Source organism: Callorhinus ursinus, unplaced genomic scaffold (genome assembly GCF_003265705.2).
Source record: "Callorhinus ursinus isolate GAN/ISIS: 27379988/994484 unplaced genomic scaffold, GSC_fseal_2.0 scaffold22, whole genome shotgun sequence".
NCBI lineage: Eukaryota > Metazoa > Chordata > Mammalia > Carnivora > Otariidae > Callorhinus > Callorhinus ursinus.
In genome coordinates this window covers 5,214,374-5,237,134 of record NW_027397084.1, presented here as the reverse complement: position 1 = coordinate 5,237,134, position 22,761 = coordinate 5,214,374, and the positions used below count along the sequence as shown (strand labels likewise).

General features: G+C 40.2%; 2 protein-coding genes across 3 annotated transcripts in view; both read right to left on the bottom strand.

Moving 5' to 3' along the window:
• Positions 1-1,844: 1,844 nt before the first annotated feature.
• On the bottom strand, positions 1,845-15,253 carry TDRD6 (tudor domain containing 6). The gene is made up of 4 exons (XM_025890795.2): positions 9,058-15,253; positions 7,123-7,247; positions 5,494-5,583; positions 1,845-2,423 (listed from the first exon to the last, which is right to left on the bottom strand). Exons 1-4 carry the CDS (start codon positions 15,104-15,106, stop codon positions 2,400-2,402), a joined length of 6,288 nt encoding a protein of 2,095 aa, XP_025746580.1. The 5' UTR covers positions 15,107-15,253; the 3' UTR covers positions 1,845-2,399.
• Positions 15,254-18,495: 3,242 nt separating this feature from the next.
• SLC25A27 (solute carrier family 25 member 27) overlaps positions 18,496-22,761 on the bottom strand; it is a 31,712-nt gene continuing 27,446 nt past the window's right edge. The window contains exons 9-10 of one of the 2 annotated variants that reach the window (XM_025890735.2): positions 19,988-20,101; positions 18,496-18,849 (exon numbers count right to left, since the gene is read on the bottom strand). In XM_025890735.2, coding sequence (XP_025746520.1) covers positions 20,033-20,101 — 69 coding nt within the window. In that variant the 3' untranslated portion in view covers positions 18,496-18,849; positions 19,988-20,032. Of the gene's footprint in view, positions 18,850-19,642; positions 20,102-22,761 lie in introns of those variants that run through there. The other variant, XM_025890734.2, reaches the window with a different exon arrangement.

Here is a 22,761-nt window from a genome sequence, read left to right as displayed (position 1 = left end):
CAGCAGCAGGGCGTGAGGGGACCCACTCCAACTTGGAAAGAAGTTTCTGAGTAAAATGCTGTCAAACAGCATGCACGAGAAATCGTTCATGGAAGGAAGAGTTCATCGATGTGGTGAACTTCATTGTTGTCTTATTTTTTAAAACTGCCACAGCCAGCCCAGCCTTCAGCAACCACCCCACCCCACCCCCCCATCAGTCAGCAGCCACCAACATGCAAGCAGGACCCTCCACTGGCAAAAAGATCACAACTCACTGAAAGCTCAGCTGACGGTTAGGTTATTTTTCTAGCAATAGTTTTTAATTAAGGTATGTACATTGCTTTGTTTAGATAATGCTATTGCACATTTAATAGACTACACTGTAGTGTAAACATAACTTTTATATGCACTGGGAAACCAAAAAAGTCATTTGACTCACTTCATTGTGGTTATCCATAGTGGTTTGGAACTGAACGCATGTATCTCCGAGGTAGGTCTGTATATGGAGGTAAAAAGCAAAAAACTTTATGCTTATACACCTGGGAGTCATGAGAAATGGTTTTTGTTTCCTGAGGAATATAAAAATGTGTGCCACTCATAAGTTAAGTATATTTTGGCTTAATTATGGTCTGGTTCCTATGAATTCTTCATAATTGTTTAAGCCTTGTGAACAGGGATAATCAGGACTTCGTAAGCAAGCCTGGTTAACTTTATTCCATCCCTACACCTTGTGCTCAGTTAATAAGTAACTGTGTATTTTGATTTGACACTTCAGGCTGTCTTAATATTTCAGGGTGCAAAAACACTCATTTTGAGAAATTTGACTTCTCCTGTCCTATAGCCATTCTGATTTTAAAAATTTTTGAAGAGTTAAACTCCTTAGCATGAAACTGAAGGCTTTCTATAACCTGGCCCTAATGTATCTTCTCTGACCTTTTCTGCCACTAATCCACAGCCATATCACTTGCAGGAAGGAACCAAACTTGTCTATTCTTAACCCAGGAACAAGCAATATGCTTTCTACCTCAACTATGTTTACTGCAAAACCCTCTCCTTTCTACTTATTGAAGTTATACCCAACTTTCAAGGTCCTTAGTTCTCACTGTTCCCTCATCAGGCTTCAGGGTCTGACAATGTTTCACAGACATACATCTTTCCCCCACCTTCACGTAGCAAACCTCCTTATTCATTTTAGAAATGGATAACACTTCCAATTGTCCTGATGTCTCATTCAGTAATATCTTTAAAATCCTTTGTCGGTGGTATATGCAGATGCTAAAGGAAAATATAACCACAAAAAAAAGACCTAATGAGTTAAAACTTAAAAATATAATAATTACCCAATGCGCACATTGAGTATCTTTCAGGGAAAAGAATACTAGGTTCCAGTCTTAAAAGCACTTTGAGAAAGGTTTTATTACCCCGCTTGACAGATGAGGAAGATCAAGTCTCAGAGGTCGTGTATAACCTGTCCAGGTCACATCTCTCATTAGCAGCATTCGGCTAAGAGGTGTCCCACAGCAAGGATCTGTACCACCACCTATACAAAATCCTGTTTTAACAGCATGGGCTTGGAAGTTAGATGGGTCTGCGTTTGATCAGGTTTCTGAGACTCTCCAGCTCTTTGACCTATAGAGAAGTTATGTAACTTCTCTAAAAAGCGTCAATTTTCTCACCTATAAAATATGGATAATAGTGCCCCTTGCGGTTGAGAATTTGAGAAATGCACTTAAAGCACCAGTTGAGGGACTGACCTATAAGAGCTAATATTGATGACTGCTGTTTCCCCCATTACTACAGATAATCCAGAACCACAGATGTTCCAGAATTGTACTTCCTTTTTAATAAAATGAAACCACCACAACTTTCAGGAGAAACTTTATTCAGATCTGGGGTCGTATTAGAATACTTCCAAAATCAAATGGAGTATTAGTCAAATATTTAACTACATAGACAAGGCAAAGCTTCAGAAACAAAACCAAAAATCTGGAGGAGTTACTGCTAACAAAGCCATCCCCCAAAGTAGCATCATATGATATACTTGTCATAAACCTATAATTTTCTATTTTAATTTAAACACTATATTCAAAAGAAACAAAAATAGGGGTTTTTTTTGAAATTTGAGTAATATGTTAGCAAACTGTTTAGCAAAATAAATCCTAACTGATTAGGAACATAACACATTTAAAGGGAGACGAAAGATCCCAGATCCATATATACAGCAACACCACTATAAATCTATTGCATAATCACCCTGAGATCTATTTTGTTTTCAGTGCATATCAAAGTTTTCAAAAATGACAGCTTCTTGTGATTACATGCTCTCGATAGGCTCGAATGCTCTGTCGGTCTGGGTGAGATGCCACTTGTTTAAGAGCAGTTTCTGAGTGACTGGCACATCTGTGGATCCACTGTTAAATCTATATCACCTCCAGACCCCTTTTCTGGAAAAAAAAAAAAGAGAGAGAGAGAGAGAGAGAGGAAAAAAAACCTTCAAGTTGAAAAAGAAAGAAACAAAATTATTTACATGGTGCTATCATAACAAATTTAATGTCCTCTCAAAATGGTGAGAATTATTCTGTGGAGAAATATTCCCGCAGAGATTGCTGTTGTTTTTTTTTTTTCTTTTAGTAATTTTGTTCTACACTCTACCTATTATCAAACAAAATTTCTCTAAAATATTATAAAATTGGCATATTTTGTACTTTGCTAGAATGATGTTAACCAAGCTGATAACCAAGTAAGTCCTTTGTTCTCTTTCATTAGTATGTATTTTTCGAATAATACCATAGCCCCCCAGAGCTGACTTCATTCTCAGTGCACCTCAATTCTAAGAACCAGTGTGCTACTTATGAACAAGATCATGCAATAACCAGTAACTTTCAACAAATTGAATCTTATTAGCTAAACTGAAAACCCAGAAAGAAATTCCAAGAGATCATTTCACATACAAAGATCATTTGAATGTATGAGCTAATCAACACTGAGAAAACTCTCTAAAGTACTTTAAAATATAAATTTATCAAATTCACAATGTAATTTTCAAGGTTAGTTCAATCAACAAATAAGTTTTCTTATAATATTTCAAGAAATCCTCTTCTTGGTTATTTATCCCCAGAAGCACATTTAATATTTCTATCTAAAGAGTTTTGTGTTTTTTTTCCTACTACTGACATCCAAGGAAATTGGTAAACCATTTTTATTTGAGGATTCATGATAATGGTATCTTTAAGACTTAGCAAACTGGTGATAAAAGTTATTTTATTTTCAGAAGGAACCTTTGGATTAACTACCAATTTTTTGTTACAGACACAAAATGATTAAAATCAGAAAGGGGACCACAGATAAACCAGAAAAATGGTAAACAATGAAAAACTTATCCTTTTAAAAGTGTGACAATCTGATTTTATAGTAAAGAATCATCTGAGTACATTTTCTATCTTTCCAATACTCATTTCTCTGGAACATGTCTACTGGAGCATCCCACACAGGGAATAAAGTACCTTTTCCAATTTTTAGCTCCCAAACCAACAACTCTGGTGTGTGGTACATTTTTCAAAGGGCTACTCTTCAAACATATTATCCACGGTGAGCCACAGATCCCTTATTAAAGACTTGCTGAAGAGGGATATTTCTGCTATATTCCTTTCAACAAATAATAGCACTGTGTGTGTACATGAGGCCTATACAGAAATTAATTCATGAGACATATTCTTACAGTGAAATGAAATCACTCAGATGAAAAAAACTTCTAAAAAATATGTAATCAGAAAGACTCCCAGATCACAGTGCCTTGGCAGATCACCAGAAAAATCATGCATAATTTAATACCTCACAGTATCCACTTTTTAAGGAAAACCAGTTCATTTGTAGATACATATGCAAGAGTTTCTTCAAATTTGAGGAAAGGATCATTTCAACCTCATTACTAACCAAATTTTAAAAAGAAAAGCCTTACTCATAAGTAGTCTCTATATTTGCTAATCGATGTAAGGTCAAAGGTATAACTATACTATTTTATGAACACTTTGTCTTAAATTGTTACCTTCCATTTGGCTGGTATAGGGTAGTTTATCCAAACAGAATCCTGTATGTATCTATCTATGCATTTGGCTGTGAAGTCTTAAAAATTAATGAATGGAAAAGATCAGAATGTAAAAGAACATTTTTTTAGTAAATACTGATGCAATATAAATGAAGCAAGTTGTTGTTTTTGACAAGTAAACAAAAGCATGGAATTAATATAAAGCAGTAGAGAGAGATGTTCAGTGATTTTTCATAGCAGAACATTTTAAATGACCTCAATGTGCACCACTGGGAGAAATGGTTTAACAAGTGACTGACCATTCATGTCATATAATATTATGCAACTATGGTCTTCTGGTTGCAGCCAAGGCAGAATGAGCCAACTACGGCCTCTCTCTCACACTGATTACAACTAAAAATTCTGGAAAGAGGGGCGCCTGGGTGGCTCAGTCAGTTAAACGTCTGCCTTCAGCTCAGGTCATGATCCCAGGGTCCCGGGACGGAGTCCCGCATCGGGCTCCCTGCTCAGCGGAGAGTCTGCTTCTCCCTCTGTCTGCTTCTCGCCCTGCTTGTGCTCTCTCTCTCTCTCTCTCTCTCTGACAAATGAATAAATAAAATCTTCTTTAAAAAAAAGGTAAAAAAAAAATAAAGTAAACTGACAATGGAACCAACAAACTCAGGAGAGACAGAACTTGTGGTATGAACCTAACAGTTGATGACCTGCTAAAACAAAAATTTCAATATTTTCTAGAAGATTTTAACAGGATCCAAAGTTTTACAACACAATATTCAAGACATTCAGGACATAATCCAAAATTATTCAACATACAAAGAATCAGGAAAAGGTAATCATTTTTCAAGGCAATCATTAAATGTCAAGCCCTGAGATGACCAGGTACTGGAACTATCCAACACAGATTTTAAAGCAAGAAGTTCAAAAACTCCAGACAGAATGAACTCAAATGCCCAGACATTATAGTGGCATGAGAATTGCCCACCATATAATTTTAAATGAAGAACACAGCATATAAAACTATGCAGAATGAATTATGCTCAAAATATGCAGATGATATACTTATATTCCATATAAATAAAAAATTATGAAAGAAAACAAAACTGATCAATCTCTGTCTTGGATGGATATATTACAGGTGACAGATACTTTTTCCTTTTTAACTCTGCCATTTTTCCAGATTTTCTACATCAAACATATTTTATAAAGGTCTCAGACATCAAACAATTTTCATGTTTAAAATCCCTCCAAAAAATCAAAGAGTAAAACATTAATAACTGGTTTGCCCAAAGGGATACCTAACATAAAATCCAGAATCACTGATTTTGTGACTGTTGTTTTTCATTGTTGTTATCCCAGTATTAGTATTTTTCTTTCTCCATTATTCCCAACACAAGGGCTTTGGGAATAGCTTAAGTCATCTTTCAAAATGAAAGACAATGCTCTCGTCAGTTAGTGTTTATATAATTCCATACCTCAAATGGACTCTTATCCAATTTGGGTATGCCATTCCAAACATTCTCAGGGTTCACTATCTCCTCCATACCATTTGAAAGGTTCAAAACCTGCAAGAGAAAAAAAAATTAATAAAAACTGGTCGTTTCCAAAAACTGTAAGTGATTTTTTTTAAAGATTTTATTTATTTATTTGAGAGGGAGAGAATGAGAGACAGAGAGCACAAGAGGGAAGAGGGTCAGAGGGAGAAGCAGACTTCCTGCTGAGCAGGGAGCCCGATGTGGGACTCGATCCCGGGACTCCAGGATCATGACCTGAGCCGAAGGCAGTCGCCTAACCAACTGAGCCACCCAGGCGCCCCCAAAACTGTAAGTGATTTATGGACCACAGCAATCCTTCTTCAAATGGAATACCTCAAAAGGCAATGAAAATAATTTTACTAAACTTCAATTTTACATTTCAACTCAACAAAACTTCCATTCAATTAACATATTGTGTATCCATGCCTAGAGATCAAAGATGGTTAACAACGAGATCTAAGAAGTTCAAAATTTTGTGGAGAAACAGACCTATAAGCAGAACATTACAATACAAGGTAGAAAGTACAGACTTTTCTGTAGCAGGGATAATAGGAATAATATAGGTATCAGGCCAAGGTTTTTTGGTAGGAGGGGGAGGGTGAAAAGATGTAGAGATTTAGAAAATAATGCTAGTGAATGTTTCCTGGAAGAGGCAGTGCAAAATGAAAATGAAGTTGAAATGAAAATCTTTCAAAAATAAGTGGAAATTAACCAGTCTGGGAGGGAGATAGAATACAAGTGAATAGAACTGCATTATTAAATATATCAGAGAAGCCAAGTAGAATGGTATACATAAGAGAAATCAAGCAGTTTGATGTCCATCTAATATAAGGTACAAAACATAAACATAAGGCTGGAGAATAATATGGACACTCAAACCTAGAGTACTTCCAGGGCCTCTAGAGGACCATGCCACGTTAATGAGCTTGACTTTTCTATCCTAGACTGCTGGTTCTCAAATTTTAATGGCATAAGAATGCACATTCCTTGGCCTCCCCCCAGAAATTCTGAATCAGCCAGCCAGGGCAAGGTCTAGGCATCCACAATCTAAGAAACACAGCAGATGATTCTGCTACGGGTGATTTTCAGATTGCAGGAGAAGCACCATCAATTGGAAAGCCCCAGCAAATTTTACACGCAGGAATGCCCTACTCAGATTTGCGTTTGACAAACTTCACACTGGCAGTGTAGAGAATCAACTGAAGGAAGACTGGAAGTAAACCAAATAAAAGGGTAAATAGAGTAATCTAATTGTAAAACATGGGACTTAAAACCAAGGCAGTGGCATTAGGCATAAAAAGTTTTAACTACATGGTAGGAAGTGGAAAGTGTAGAATTTGGTGACGGATGGGATTTCAGAGGCAAGGGAGATGAAAGAGCCTAAGAAGGTTTCTTGCTAGGATGCTTATATATGAACTTTGAAATGACTTTTGCACTGCACCAAATTATCAGGGGGAATGATCCAGAAAATGTCTGCTCAGTTGCATTTTCTAATCTGGTAACTTTCAGTAAAATTTCCTTAACAGTCGCCAAGTACATTTGGAGATGAAATACTCCCACTTCACTTACCCTTGTGCCTTCTTCAGCGATTTCCAGAATCTCACATTTAGACCATGTGTTTCTTAGATTTGACCACACAACACATTTGGATCCAACAGTAAATCCTTTCAGAGTGTAGGTTTTCTCCGGCTGAGCTGCCAAATTGAATAAAGCCTCAATGCATACCTCTTAATCCTTTGATGTTAGATACATAAGCAAGGCATTTTCTTAATCTGCACTCACTATTCCTATATAATCAGCATCATGTATGGTGTGAGTCTGTCTCTTTTCCTGAATTTTATTTTAAATTCTCCCGGTGCCCCTTCCCAATATAATTCCTTACCGCTTTCTTCAAAAAATACCACTATGATGTGATATGTCTTTTCTAGGATATGAACTGGATTCCTGACTTTGAAACTTACTCTTAAAAGCTGGTTACTATTGCCACATGTGATGTGGTCAGTGGTTACAAGAGCCATTTCTTTTTTTTTTCTTTTTTTAAGATTTTATTTATTTATTTGACAGACAGAGACACAGTGAGAGAGGGAACACAAGCAGGGGGAGTGGGAGAGGGAGAAGCAGGCTTCCCGCCAAGCAGGGAGCCCGACATGGGGCTCGACGTGGGGCTCGATCCCAGGACCCTGGCACCATGACCTGAGCCGAAGACAGACACTTAACACCCCTACAAGAGCCATTTTCTTTAGCGAAGCAGCATATTACAAGTTAGCAGACATTCTTATCATAAAGCTATTACTTATTAAAATGTGGCAATGAGGACTAAAAATCTAGGGTAATACTTAAATCACAGTATATCCACAGAGTGGCATACCATAGAATTAAAATATTTTGAAAGCATATTTAAGGGATTAAAATGCAGGATTCAACACTACGATTGTGATTTCTGTTTAGTTTTTTTTTAATTTTTTTATTGTTATGTTAATCACCATATATTACATAATTTGTTTTGGTGTAGTGTTCCATGATTCATTGTTTGCTCATAACACCCAGTGCTCCATGCAGAATGTGCCCTCCTCAATACCCATCACCAGGCTAACCCATCCCCCCACCCTCCTCCCCTCCAGAAACCTCAGTTTGTTTTTCAGAGTCCATCATCTGTTTAGTTTTTAGAACTGTACGTAAATAGACACACACACACAAGGTGAAAGACACAACAGCAAGCAAGTCCATTGCAGCTTACCAATGGTGCGATTATGGTAATTTTCGTTCTCCCTAGACCGCTGTTTTCTCTCTTTTGTAGAACGGCTCAAATTTAACAATATAAAAACTGACTTATAAAAAGTCTAACATTGATTATTTTAAAAATCCTAAAAGTTAGCCATTTCATGTAACTTTTAAATCTTACTAAGTAGCCAAAATCAGTAAATGTAATTTGTAAAAAAGTTAATGACAATAAATATTCTCCAATATTTACTCATGGCTGTTCTCTTGTATGGTTAATATAAGCTCCCTAAATCTAGTGTTTGTTTAGGGGTTTCTAAATCAATGGCAAGGTATCTGCATAAAACAAAATAGTTAAATCTGAAAACTGCCAAATTGATCCCTATCATCAATTCATGCCTATAGAAGTGCCTAGCAAAGGAACGCTGTTTTTTTAAGACTTAGCAGAAAAATAACCCCTTGCTTTTAAAGCCTATTTGTTAACATTTTAAACATAATTTCTTTTTGGAAACACTGATTTAAAGCATTCTACTTTTAAACACAATATTAACAATTCAGCATTTCATACAGCATGATTCCACATTGATTTCACAACTTAATCTCCCCACATTTAAGATGCCTTTCATGAAATCCAAATCTGATTCTCTTTTCAGGTTCTAAACTTTTTCCCCCAAAATTCATTTAAAAAACCAACCAAGACAAAAATAAATAAATAAGCATTATCTTTGAGACAAATAAGTACTTTTGAAAGACACGGAGTTAAATAAAGTCAGAGAAATCACTTACCTGAGACATGATCTTGTAAAGCAATATTATGGTGCTTCCTTCCGGCTCTGGATTCTTCTTCAGAGAACAAAGTCAATGATGAAATGGCATCTCTGTTGTTATACTCTGTAAATTCTTCTTTATATATAGTCGTTTCAGTCTGCATGTTGGTATCACGATTCTTTCCATGTAGGTGCAGTGGTGATCTGTGCTGGTCCTCGAAACATTCCACACAACTTGACTCTCTTGTGTCTTCTGCACACGTGGGTTCTTGGGCCTTCTGACCAGCTCTTAACGACGTAGGGTTTATTTTGTCATCCAGACACAGCTGGGCTGTGGGTAATTCGAGTTCCAGCTGTTTCTCCAAATCACAGCTGAGGGGAAGCTGCACCGTAAATGGCTGCAGGGTGCCTTCTGGGTCACAGCCCTGGGGTAGCGGCATGATTGGAGGCACCAGGCCTAGCTCTTCCTTCTCTTCATCCCTGACGAGGGAATGCTGTAACTCAATGGATTCCAGTTCCAGGAACTCTTTGAATTCATCATCAGGGGAAAGGGGCACCTCGAGGGAGTTCAGTTCTAGCATCTCCTTTGTTTCGCTCGCCTGTGGTAGTAATGCGTTAAATCCTGTCATGAGGTACTGATCATCAAACTTGGCCTTGTCAAACAAATGGCACTCTATTTTACCTTCCAGGACCTCGGGGCCAATTTTATCTTTGCATGGGTTTTCGAAAGCTTTAAAAATGTTATCAGTGTCAGGGGCATAGAATTTACTTGGCTTGGTTTCGAGAATGTTGAAGTCTTTTTCAACTCTTTCCGAGAGCTCATCTGTCTGTGGCTCTACATACAGTGTTTTCTCTTGTCCAGCTTTACTCTTTGGTTTCTTAAGTCCAAACTCAGGACTGAGGGACCCAAGGCCTCCCTTTGTCTCTGGGCCTTTCTTTTCATAGGGCAGATCACTGTTATTAATACCAATCTTAGAATATTTCTTCATTTTCTCATTAATACTCTCGCCTTTGCTTTTCAAGTCAACAACTGCTAAAGGGATATTACAAACATCCCTTTTGATTTCTAATATTGTTATCTCCAACACATCTTCTGTTACTATTTCATAAAAGTAGTCATTTCCCTCTTGAGGGCACACACCTTCTGAAATATTAAATCCTGAGAGGCAACATGGAAAGGCTTGCATGGGGACCACCAAAAGTTCAGAAGGAATGTTCCAGAGTGCTTTGGGGTCCACACAGTCTTCAATGTTTCCAAAGTCTACAAGTCTGACAGATACAAGATAATCATCACACACACTGGTGATAAGTGCCCGATAATAATGTCCATCTTCTCTATATCTCACTATGCAAGGATCTCCAATATGAGGGCATGGGACACAACTTCGCCTATCCATTACCTGTTCTCCAGCAGTTTGTACTTCTACTTCTAAATACTGAAGTTTCTCAGAATCGGCAAACTGACACCAAAAATACTCAGGTCCATCTATCACGGTGGCATAAGCTCTTATCATCTTCATCTTTGGATTATACCAGTTAAGAAACAGTGAAGTGTCAATGTCAGTTTTGTTGACAGACTTTGAGCAGGCACTTTTAATTATTTGATTAGAAAGTCCTACTTGAGATTTTTCACTGAAAGCATATCTGCTAATCATATCTTCTGCTATGATCCCATGTTCATCCACAAGAATAACTTCCCATCTGTCTTGAAATTTAACAAATTCACATCTTATTTGAACCTCATCTGTCCTTCGAGAAAAGTAATGCATCATTTCCTTACATTTTAAAATCTCAGGGACCCAAAGTCCCCTCAAGGAGCAGTGAATGCACAATCCTGGTAACAGTGCATTCATAAGGTCAAGCTTACCTACCTTGTTAGTATGAACCATAGCAACATTGCCATAATCTATAAATTGTACAGAGAGAAGGTCATTGGGTTGTTTTTCCTTGACCACAGCACGATACCATAAATTGTCTTCCGGAAAAATGGCACATATTACATCTCCTCTCTGCAAAGGTGGACCTGAATAATATTCTGGCTTCGTTCTAGCATCATTTAACCTCTCTGAAAGATGAGTGATTTCAGCTTCATCTTCTGTTAGTTGAACATAAAAGTCTGAAAGGTCATTTATATGAGAAACATACACAGCTGTTTTAAAGCCAGGCATTATAATCTTCTGAGGGAAGTCAGAAAATTTTAAAGGCAAATCTTTGTTATATAAATCTCCTATGTTTCTCTCTGAAGGAGAAGCTTCTAGTTTTGTTGCTTTCAAAGGTGGTTCAGCAAAACTTTCTTCTTTCTTTTCTGGTGTTAGTGGACACACTTGATTACCTTGATTTCCCACAGAGTCCTGATAATGAGTGACTATGTTTGTTGAACTTTGTAAAAGCTTGGTTTCCTTACATGCTGAGCTGACCTTAGATTTGTAGGATTCTCCCAAGATCTCCATACTACATAATTTGCTCTCTACTGATTTACTTATGTACTCTGTAGGTGACAACTTCATATTTTGCTTCTTTATTTCAAGAGTTTCAGTTGCAGCGAGGAGTGCTTCACTTTCTTCTTTTCTTGTCCCATCTTTGTAGCCAAGTAGCCCTAACTTCTCATTAATATTAGCATTAATTTGAATACTGTCATCATATAGTTCTATAATCAGTCTTCCATCTGGATCTTTTGCTACAACCAAAGCCTTCAATGACTTATCTAAAATAGTCTCCTGAAACCACGTTGTAATTTCTTCTGGTATATGGTCAGGAATATCAGATAATGAACATTTAACAGCTTGCATGGGCAAAAGTAAGACATCATATGCATCACTAGGTATTGGAAGCAGATCCTCGTTTGTTACCACACAAATATTTCCAAAATCCACAAAAAAGACTTTATTTGGTTCTTTTTCTATTATTATCCCCCTATACCAGTTTCCATCAGTATACTTGGCAAGGCACAAGTTTCCAGGGATCAAGGGAGATGTTTTTAAATTCAGCAAAACTTTACTTAATTGTGTAATATTATAGGACAACTGTTCTAAAATACTCGCATTTCTTCCCAGTTGGCAATAAAATGTCCAAGGGTCATCAACATGTGTTATATACACGGATTCTTCACTTCCAATTTTCATATCATGTGTCGAATAGTAGAAAGAATGTAACTGAACAGAGGATTCCAGAGGCTTCTGAAGTTTAACTGGTCTTGCGAGTCTCTTTTCTACCAAAAAATGGCATGCGCTCTGAAAGGGCGTGAGCAAATCCACAACATTAAACAGTTCTTCATCTTGTACTGAAGCCAAAGCAAATACTGTGCATTTTAATTCGAGATTCTCTTCCCATGCATTGTCAACAAACTCACTAAAAGCCTGTATTGCCTTTTCATCCCAAGCAAAAGGATTTTGACCAGTTGGTTGAATTAAATTATAAAGACTGCACCGAAAAGCCTGAGCCTTAACCTTGAGAAATTCTTCACTAATTGAGTAAATATTCTTCATAGATACCATTTCTTTGTCTCCATAATCGACGAACATTACTTTGACATGCTCTGCAGATTGTGCCCGGCTAATCACAGCCCTGGACCATTTTCCATTTACTGTTCGTTTTGCCAAACAAGCGGGGGTGGTCCCCTGGTAAGGAGTAGCTGTGTTCTTGCAGTAGTCTTGGATATTACACATCAAAGTTTTAAATCCTTGAATGTTCCTGGTCAGCTGACACCAGAAGTAGCCAGGGTTTTCAACATAAGACACTTGGACTTCTACTGTACTTCCAACTTTCAGCTCTCCTTTACAAGAAGAGCCTGGCTTAATTTCCAAGAAATTCTGTATAAGAGAAGAATAAACAGACACTCTTTTCTCTTTTTCCTGCACAACTAGTCCAGTTGGAATGTCTGTAATGACTGTTGTACCAGTCAAAATTTCTGAAACAGATGTAGTTTTATTGTCGCTCTTGGCTTTCTGTTCTACTTCTACCTTTTTGGCAGGAGATATTTTATCATGCTCAGCAGTAAAATGGCTTGAAACATGCCCTGGAGAGTGGACATTTCCGGGAATGTTTTCCTTTGTTTCAAATTCCTGATACTTAGCATACCCAGCTTGAGCAATTACCTTACTAATGTTTTCTTCCCCTGATCTTGATTCATCAAGAATCTCAATAACATATTGATTATCCTGCTTATCAAGGACATGGATAACTAATTCTTTGTGGAGTACAGTCTTTTTAAAAAAGGAAACTGCCTCCTGGCTCCAACTTTTCCCCAAAGGCCAAATATCTGCTAGTGTGCACCTGAGAGCCAATATGGGTAGCCGCCTAAACTGGGGAAGCAGCATCCTCACGTCATACCAATCCACATTTTCCAAACTGCCACGGTCAACTAGAAACACATCCACACTCTTGTCATCTAATCTGGTGACCACAGCCCGATAATAGCCGTTTTCTTTCCATTTGACACAGCAGAGGTCATCGGGTTCGGGTTTCAAAACTATGCCATCCAGCTTACTGGCTGAGGAATAGAAACTGCACATTCTTCTCATCAACTTGCTGAAAGTGCCTTTGTGTTTCCTCAGCCTAATCCAAAACTCGGAAGGATTTTTCACAAACTCCACCTGGGCATCGTAGAAGGCGTTTATCTTTAACCTGATAGATCTTAAGGCCGGGAGTGAAATCTCTTCATCCACTTCTTCAGCAGGAGACTCAGACTGAAAAGCTGTTTCTTGTTCTTCCTCCTCCTCCTCCACTCCCTGGCTCTGAAGGAACCGGTCGGCCAAGCAACAGGACTGGACTCCGAAGACACAATTCAGATTGATCCCATCTTCTCCGTACAGGGTGACGTAATAAACGTGCTCAAAGGAACAGTAAAATTCAATCTTTGCATTCACTGCCTGGCCCAGTATCAGGGCCTTCAGGTCACCGACCTGTGACCGAGACCAGCCTCGCCCACCGTCCCAGAGTCCATACAAAGCACAAGGGTAGGTCACCACGGGCATTCGGAAATACTCAGGCAACAAGTAGCGGAGGCTACTACAACTCACTAACTCCTTCCTTCCATAGTCTACGTGGAGCACTTGGGCACAGCGCTGGGGCCGAAAAGTCTCAAGCAAGAGCGCTCTGTACCAATGCCCGTCCAACCCACAGGATGCACACGGAGAGCCAGGCTTGTCTGGGCTCTCCTCCCTCTCCTCCCAGGTGGCACTGGTAGAGTTCTCATCCCCCGTCCCCGGGGAACCCCGGTAGATCCGGGCCATGCTCTCGGACAGGCGGTGGATCTCTTGCGAGAGGCTCCGGAGCTGGCAGTGAATGCGGTGGGGGTGGCACACCTGGGTCACCACCACGGGCTCCGTCACGCCCAGCTGCAGCTGCGGGTAGAAGTAATCCAGGCCAGGCTGCTCCTGCTTGGGAGGGATGCGCGGGAGGGCCGGGATCCCGGAGCTCATGCCAGCGGTGGCCGCCATTAGGTAGCGCTTGAGCAGCGAGCGGAAGAGGCTGTCAGGCACCTGCCGCGCCAGGCCGAGCTCCTGCATCTGCTGGAACAGCCCGGGCACCTCCAGAAGGACCAAGCGATGGAGCAGCAGCACGTCCAGCACCCGCCCGTGCACCTGCTTGCCCTGCAGGCTGCTGAGGAAGTCCACGGCACTGGGCGGCCAGTGCTGGGGCTCGCCGCCGCCGCCGCCCGCCGGCACGAGGCCGGCCAGCACGCAGCCCAGCACCTCGGACGGCAGGTGGAAGAAGTCGCTGCGCCCTGGCGCCAGCGAGCCCGCGCCCGCCGTGATGGTGCGGCCCTCGTCGAGCAGGAAGACGCGGCTCTCCTGCGCCTGCTGGCTGACCACGCGGCAGCGGTGCCACATGAGCCCCACCTGCACCAGGCACAGCTCGCCCAGGGAGGCCGAGGCGCCACCCAGCGCCCACCGGCCGCGCGTGGCCGCCGCTTCTTGAATCTCCCGGCTCAGTCGCACGTACTCCTCCCGCCGCTGGCCCACCAGCCCCCAGAGCTGCACGGGGATCACCTCAGGGTGCACGTCCACGAACGACACCCGCAGGACCAGCGAGGCCCCCGGCGTGGGCAGCCCGGGAGTGGAGCACATCTCCGAGGCGCGGCGCTGCCGTCGGCCCCGGAGCGGTCAGGCCGGCGCGTCCGGCCCGCCCACGCCCCCGCGCCCGCGCCCCTGGCTGGACAGCCTGGCAGACCCAGGCTCAAGGCACAGAGGGACCGGGAGAGACGCCTGGCGAGGCGTCCCCTTGGCGACCCGCCCGATGCCGCGCCCCCCGGACTCGCGCCGACTGGTAAGACCGGCGGCGAGACCAACCGCCCACGGCCGCGCCGCGCAGGCATTTGCAGCGCGCGGCGCCCGGCTTCCGGGCGCGGGAGGCGGGCCGGGCCGGCCGGCGCGTCGCAGGGGAGCCGGACCCCCGGGGCGGGGGGAGGCGAGGCCGGGCGGAAGGGGCTTCGAGGGCCGTTCCGCAGGCCACGCGGTGGCAGCCTCTCAGAGCGCCTTCCACCGTGGAGGACGCGGAGGGAAGGCCTGGCAGAGGGTGGGGCGCCGGGAACAGATCCCTGAGTTGCTTGCCTTTCGGCCGGCCGCGTAGTGCTGAGCGAGCCCCCTGTGCCTGGCGCGGTGCTCGGCTGCGGAGAAACGGGAAGGAGACCTGGAGGCACCAAAGGCACGTGCCCGGGGCGTTAGGGCCTGAACTCTCAAGAGGGCCCCGTGCTCCCGGGCTGAGGCTGAGGCAGCGCGAATGCCCTTGCGCCCCGCGGTGCAGGGGGTGGCTTGTTCACCTTAAGGGTTGTGACCCCCAGCAAGTTGCTTACCCTCTTCCATGAACCCGTTCGGTCACTTGAATTGATAGAGTTGTTGGGAGGGTTACAATAAAGTAAGAATATACTTGGAGTCTGTTAAATCTTCCTTCTCCACAATTACTGGTCTGAGTTTCCTTGCTTTTTTTGTTTGCCTGGTTCTGGCTTCCCAACCTTGGAGACATGTATTCTTTTACTCACAGAGCTGGCCCAGAACTGGACTTAAAAAGGGAGGTCTAGAGGAACAGAAGAAACATGACTCGATACTCTTGCTGTATCTACTATGGCAGCGGACCTCTTGGCTGGACTCCTTGTTCTGTGCCCCCCCCCCATCTAAATCTTAACCAAGGTAACCCTCAGAAGACTCAGGGGGAGGGAGAGGAAGGGAACGTGCAGGCAAACTGTGAGTAGCTCCCAGAGATGTCTATAGTGGATTTTCCTTCATATGCAAAGTCAGGCACGTTTGTGGGGAGTTTCTCATGTCACTCCTTCACATTTTGAAATAACGAATGCAATGTAGATAAAATCAAGACAGTGCTTAATATAATCCTGGCCTAAAAGTGTAAATCTCCGCATTTTCAATCTATCCAGGTTAGATGTAACCTCATGTTGCCAAAGCCTCCGGTGCTTTTTTCTTTTTTAAAGTTTTTATTGCTTGCTTGTTTGCAAGCTCTACATCATGGGGCTTGAACTCAGGACCCTGAGATCAAGAGGCACAAGCTCTACCACACTGAGCCAGCTAGGAGCCTCTCCTGTGCTTACTTTTTAATGGCAGTTGTCCTCGAGCATTCCTGGAACCTATCATGGGGCTGAGGCAATAAATACTGCTGAATGAATAAAAAAAATCATTTGATTTCTTTAAAAAGTTAGATTTTTATCTGACGAACTCATCCTTGAGAATTGTTTTATTTTCCAAATTTAATTAATGCTTCATATTCATGATGGAAGAAAAATAAACATTTGATTTAAAAACATCTAGCAAGATCTAGCTCTGATGTCCCTTCCTCTACTATCCATCCAGGTGGAATTGATTATCCCTTCCCTTTTACACCCCTCTGTTATATTTAGTGTTTGTGACATATATCATGTCATGCAATTGTTTACTATTTCTCTTCCTACGAGAATATGAACTTCTTGAAGGCAAGGACTCCTCCCATATATTTAATATTCTCAGTGCCTAGCACAATATGGAACTTTTAGTCAACATGCAATAACTGTTTAACAAGAGAATAAGTAGATTACCTGGCACTGCGTCATTTATGGTGAAAGGAAGTTGTTCATTATAAAATGGTCTTATTATCATCTGGAATTGTTTGATCATCCCACGGACTAATGGAGATTTCAATTCTCTGTATCAGCTCAAGCAGTATAACCAAACTCTGACAGAGACCGCAGGGTTGTAGACAGAGTAAATGACTTCTGTTTTCTATTGAACTTGTCCCTCAACCTCCTTCTATGGTTCAGGGCCTTTACTCCTGGATAACAGCGGCATATCATTTGCCATTATAGGCTGAGAGCCTGTTGTTCCCATCTCCCCAGATATCTCCAATGTCCCACGTCTGTGTCTAGGAGAGGTAGCTTTACTTGCTCTGTATTGCTCTGCTGCTGGACAGGGAACTTAAAAAATCAGACCACTGCACGTGAAGATTAAGCTCCTGCTACCACCATCCATCTCTAGAACTTTTCCATCATCCCCGACTCTGTTTCCATTAGACACTGACTTCTCATTCTCTATTCCAGCCTATAGTAACCACTACTGTACTTTCTGTTTCTGTGAATCTGGTTATTCTAGTTATCTCATATAAGTAGGATGATACAGTATGTGTCCATTTGTGTCTGTCTTATTTCACTCAGCATATTGTTTTCAGGATTCATCCATGTTGTAGCATGTCTCAGAATTCCAATGCTTTTTAAGGCAGAATAATATTCCATTGTGTATATATATATACATATATATATACACATTTTGTTTATCTGTTCATACTTTCATCTGTCTATGGACATTTGGGTTTCCACCTTTTGGCTATGTGAAAAATGCTGCTATGGACATTGGTGTACAACTATCTGTCCAAGTCCCTGCTTTCAGTTCCTTGACTAGGTACCTAGAAGTGGACAGCTGGGTCATGTGATAATGTTATGTTTAATATTTTGAAGAAACCCTATACTGTTTTTTTAATAATTTTTTATTGTTATGTTAATCACCATACATTACATCATTACTTTTTGATGTAGTGTTCCACGATTCATTGTTTGTGCATAACACCCAGTGCTCCACGCAGAACGTGTCCTCTTTAATACCCATCACCAGGCCAACCCATCCCCCTACCCTCCTCCCCTCTAGAACCCTCAGTTTGTTTTTCAGAGTCCATCGTCTCTCATGGTTCGTCTCCCCCTCTGACTTACTCCCCTTTTCTTCCTCTCCTGTTATCTTCTTCTTTTTCTTTTTTCTTAAAATATGTTGCATTATTTGTTTCAGAAGTACAGATCTGTGATTCAACAGTCTTGCACAATTCACAGCGCTCACCGTAGCACATACCCTCCCCAATGTCTATCACCCAGCCACCCCATCCCTCCCACCCCCACCACTCCAGCAACACTCAGTTTGTTTCCTGAGGTTAAGAATTCCTCATATCAGTGAGGTCATATGATACATGTCTTTCTCTGATTGACTTATTTCACTCAGCATAACACCCTCCAGTTCTATCCACGTCATTGCAAATGGCAAGATCTCATTCCTTTTGATGGCTGCATAATATTCCATTGTGTATATATACCACATCTTCTTTATCCATTCATCTGTCGATGGACATCTTGGCTCTTTCCACAGTTTGGCTATTGTGGACATTGCTGCTATAAACATTGGGGTGCACGTACCCCTTCGGATCCCTACATTTGAATCCTATACTGTTTTTTATATAGTAGCTACAACATTTTACATTCTCACCAGCAATGCCCAAAGGCTCCAATTTCTCCACATTTCTCACCAATGCTTGTTATTTTCTGTTGTTGATGTTGTTGTTGTTAATAGCCATCCTAATGGGTATGAAGTAGCATTTATGAATTTTTGCATCTATGTTCCTAAGAGACATTGATCTGTAGTCATCTTTTTTATAAATGGATTTAAGCATTTGGGATGATAAGTAAAAAAACAAAAACAAAAACAAATGAGAAGTCAAGGCTGTCCTGAGGTTTCTTGGCTGCATTAGTGAGTTTGTATTGCAACAGAGAATCCTGGAGCAGGACCAGATTTTAAAAGGCAGGGAGGAAGGATTTGTACAATATTTTTTGTAGAAATATTTTTGTACACTATACAGAAGTTTGTACAAAATTTGTACAGTATTTTATGTAATATTGGGAAATGTCAGCTCACAAGGACTGTGGCCATCCTGGAGGAGGTATATAGTTGACAACTGAGAAAACATGACTAAAGCCCGAGAACTGTGTAAGGGCCAGAAACACAGATAATGGCAACATCTACCATTTATTGAGCAATGGTGAATGTTTGGGAATTACCAGCTTAAGTGTAGTAGCTGAAGTCACAGAACTGCCTGACTCTTCCTAGAGACAGAGAGTGAAAAGTGACAAGAGGGCCAAGAACAGAACCTCAGAGAACCAAAATTTAAGTACGATGCAGCAAAGAAATGGCCAATAGAGACTGAAAAATAGTAAGCAACAGGAGGAAATAGTATCGTGGAAATCAAAGTAGAATATGGTATTAAAAAACAAGAGAATGACTCTCCAGTGTTTCAAGGCATTCCATTGTTCTCTTCCTCCTCTATCCTCAGCCAGTGACTATGCCCATCACTGTAATTATCAGTTGTCAATCCTTTTTAGTCACAGCAGAACTGGACTAATAGGAGAACTGGATCACTAGCAGAGATGGATTTATTTTAAATTAATAAATTTATAGTGACAAGGCATAAGCATTCTTTTTTTTTGTTTTGCTAATACAGATTTCAAATCTGATACCTAATTTAAGCCAGTTTTTATTTCAATTGTGAAAAGTGAAGATTAAGGTTTAAAAATTATCTCTAAATTTGCTATTACCATTTTAACTTAAAAATACATCAGGACAAAACCATGCCAGGACAAAAACAAAACTTTTTACAACCAATCAGGCATTTTAAGACATTTATTGTAAAAATCAAAATAATGCACTAGATTTACTCACATATATTCCTGTTTGTTACCAGATACTTTCAGCAAACAGACATCTTTAAGCATCTTCATCTGCTTTAATCAAACCTTCACAGTGGTTCCTGCTGCTGTTGACAATCACAGCAGCCTGTTGGGGGTAAAGTACGGGGAGAGAAAAGTAATCATGTATTCTTCAAAATTCAGAAATAATAAAACACTTGAGTGGGTAAGTGTGCATTTGTATGCTACCAATGAAAGCCAAAATGTGATGTAATTTCCATACACGCTGTAAAAGGAAGAATAATAGAAACTGGTCACATTATTAACTACTAACTAACCAAATATTTTGTACTAAACTATTAAATTCTCGGGGGGGGTTGTGAAATAGCTATTTAACTCTTGAACATTTCTTAAGCATCGTAACAATTACATATGTTTAAACACACACGATCTTTTGAAAATGCAGTTAAGCAGATAGTATGGTAAAGAATCTCATGAAATCACCTGTTACTGATCCAACGTAATTATTCTGAAGGTAGGAGAAAAAACAATATATGACTTTATCATGTTTGCTCCATATATACAGACACACATCCTCAGTAAGGGAAGCAGTAGGAGCACAGAGGTGTTGAAAATGTGGAAGTCTTCCGAGATAATTCTAGATATTAAAGTAGGCTTTAGCCCAAAAATGAGCATGAATGGGGGGTAGTGATGGGAGCAGAGTTAGGTGGGGAGCACAGCAGGAACACTACATGAGAAGCAGCCAAGTGAAGAGCATCTCCAGAGAAAAAAGTGGAGCAATGCATTTGCAAGGAGGTCGAGTGCAGGTATGCAGTGAAATGCAAGGGGTAGGAAAATGGCTTGGAGTCAGAATGAGAGGGTCCTGGATGTGGCATTAAAGATGCAGTTGAAAGTAAGAACTTAGGGTAACGTGTCCAGAGTTGCCTGAACAAAGAGGACTCTGCTACTCTGAGGGAGGATTTTCTCATGAGACAGGCCACCCATATAAAAAGTTTGTATTATACTTTAAGGCCTGAATAAACCTTAACCAAGTTTGAAATATGAGAAGTTAATCAAATTCAGGAAAAAGCAAATCCCCACAAATTTTTTAAAATCCTGGTTTTTTTCCCCATGACATCAATATAATGCTCACCCTCAAGTATATGCAAGTTAAGATTCTAGAAGATTCTAGAGTTCAGTCGCTTCATCATATAAAGAAATGGAAATCAAGAGAAATGAAAGGACTATTTTGCTCAAAGTTATGTTACTTTGTCAGAAGTAGAACCCGAATTGGATAAAGTTCTTTAGAATTCATGTTCAATCTGCCCTCTGCATTACCTGGCATTTAATAATAATATATATTTGTTTGATAGTCATTTTTAAAGAGTGCTGGTTTAATTGGGGAGAAGAGGATTACCTCCCCCTCAATTTTTTAACCATCATGTATTAAAATAAAATACACGTGTTTTTTTTTTCCAGTGGAGGTTCTGAGGGAATCTGTTTTCATTAACGAGAAGAACATGTAAACTATTTCAGTTGTAAATAAATGGTTGTGCTTAAAAAGGTGAAGATGACAGAACAGCATTTTTTTACATTTAACACCTCCCTTAATTATTTCCTTTTTTTTCTTAGCAAAAGGAAAGAAATTTCAGACTAGTCTATCATAGATTCTTAAAATAATGAAGATGAAATTAATTGATTTATGTTATGTATAATTGTAATAAATTTTTGTTGAGTACCTAACAGCAAAGAAATGCTACTAATGAGAGTAAAGATTTATATAAAAAAAGACATGGTCCTACCATTAGTGGGTTATAATGAAATAGGACTTGGAGCACTTGATAAAGACACGTTATTCCTTACTAAAAGCAAATTTAAGAAATGTTACCTCTATTTAGATATACATATTAATTCACTTATACAGATAAAAAACAATTGTATATAACTAAAAATAACTTTTTCAATGAGAAAAAATCATTTGGGAAGAGAAAAATGTGGAAGCTAAGCAAAACAAACTTAAATGCTAGGTATTCAATAGTGAGGATAAATACCACATTCAGTAGTATTATAATCAGCAAGTGAGATTGAAATGGTTAAGTTTTTTAGTATGGACACAAAATTACTGAAAATTTTATTCCTTTTTATTTATTGTGGATTATTTTGAAGAGGATCAAGATGATTTCAAGTTGGTAAAGATAGAGCAAAATTCCAAGACACATTAATGAATATGACTTCACTGGAAAAATATGAAATGTGAAGAGACATATGTGTTAGATATAAAGGATTTGGTCAGAAGGTGGAAGTCCTTAATGTTCAAGCTAAGGCATGATGACTCCATTCTAAAATTTGTGTTAAAGACAATTCGGATTTAAAATGTGTAAGACAGAAAAATGCCATAAAGACAAATCTTTTTTTGGAAGATTCAAGAGCATTGGACTGGGTTGTGGTGAAGATAACATAAGGTATTGACTATGTACTGAATTAGTATATAATAACTGCCAATTATAATAATAATAATTAGGAAATCTATATTTTTATCCAGGCTCTGTTATGAAGTAACCTATGAGCACAAGCAGCTCTACTTCTCTGGGCTTCTCTTTCATAACATGTAAAATGAGAGGATTAAACCAGACGATCCCAAGGAGTCACTTCAGGTTAAAAAATTCCAATTTCATGTTGAATCCAGATATCAAGGAACAGTCTCAGTATTTAAAACAGTGTTTTCACCCCACGCCCTCAAAGAATAAAGCTAAATATTTTTTTCATGGTCCAGTTGGTATATTTTGATCCAGTCTTTACTTAATTTTA

What these genes read in the sequence shown, in the direction of transcription:
- TDRD6 (XM_025890795.2), bottom strand. Translation starts at nt 15,106, where the DNA reads ATGTGCTCCACTCCCGGGCTGCCCACGCCGGGGGCCTCGCTGGTCCTG. An exon ending in TTTACAAGATCATGTCTCAG is followed by an intron (nt 7,248 to 9,057) that starts GTAAGTGATTTC and finishes TCAATTTGGCAG; the next exon opens with CTCAGCCGGAGAAAACCTAC. An exon ending in TGGATAAGAGTCCATTTGAG is followed by an intron (nt 2,424 to 5,493) that starts GTATGGAATTAT and finishes TTTTTTTTCCAG; the next exon opens with AAAAGGGGTCTGGAGGTGAT.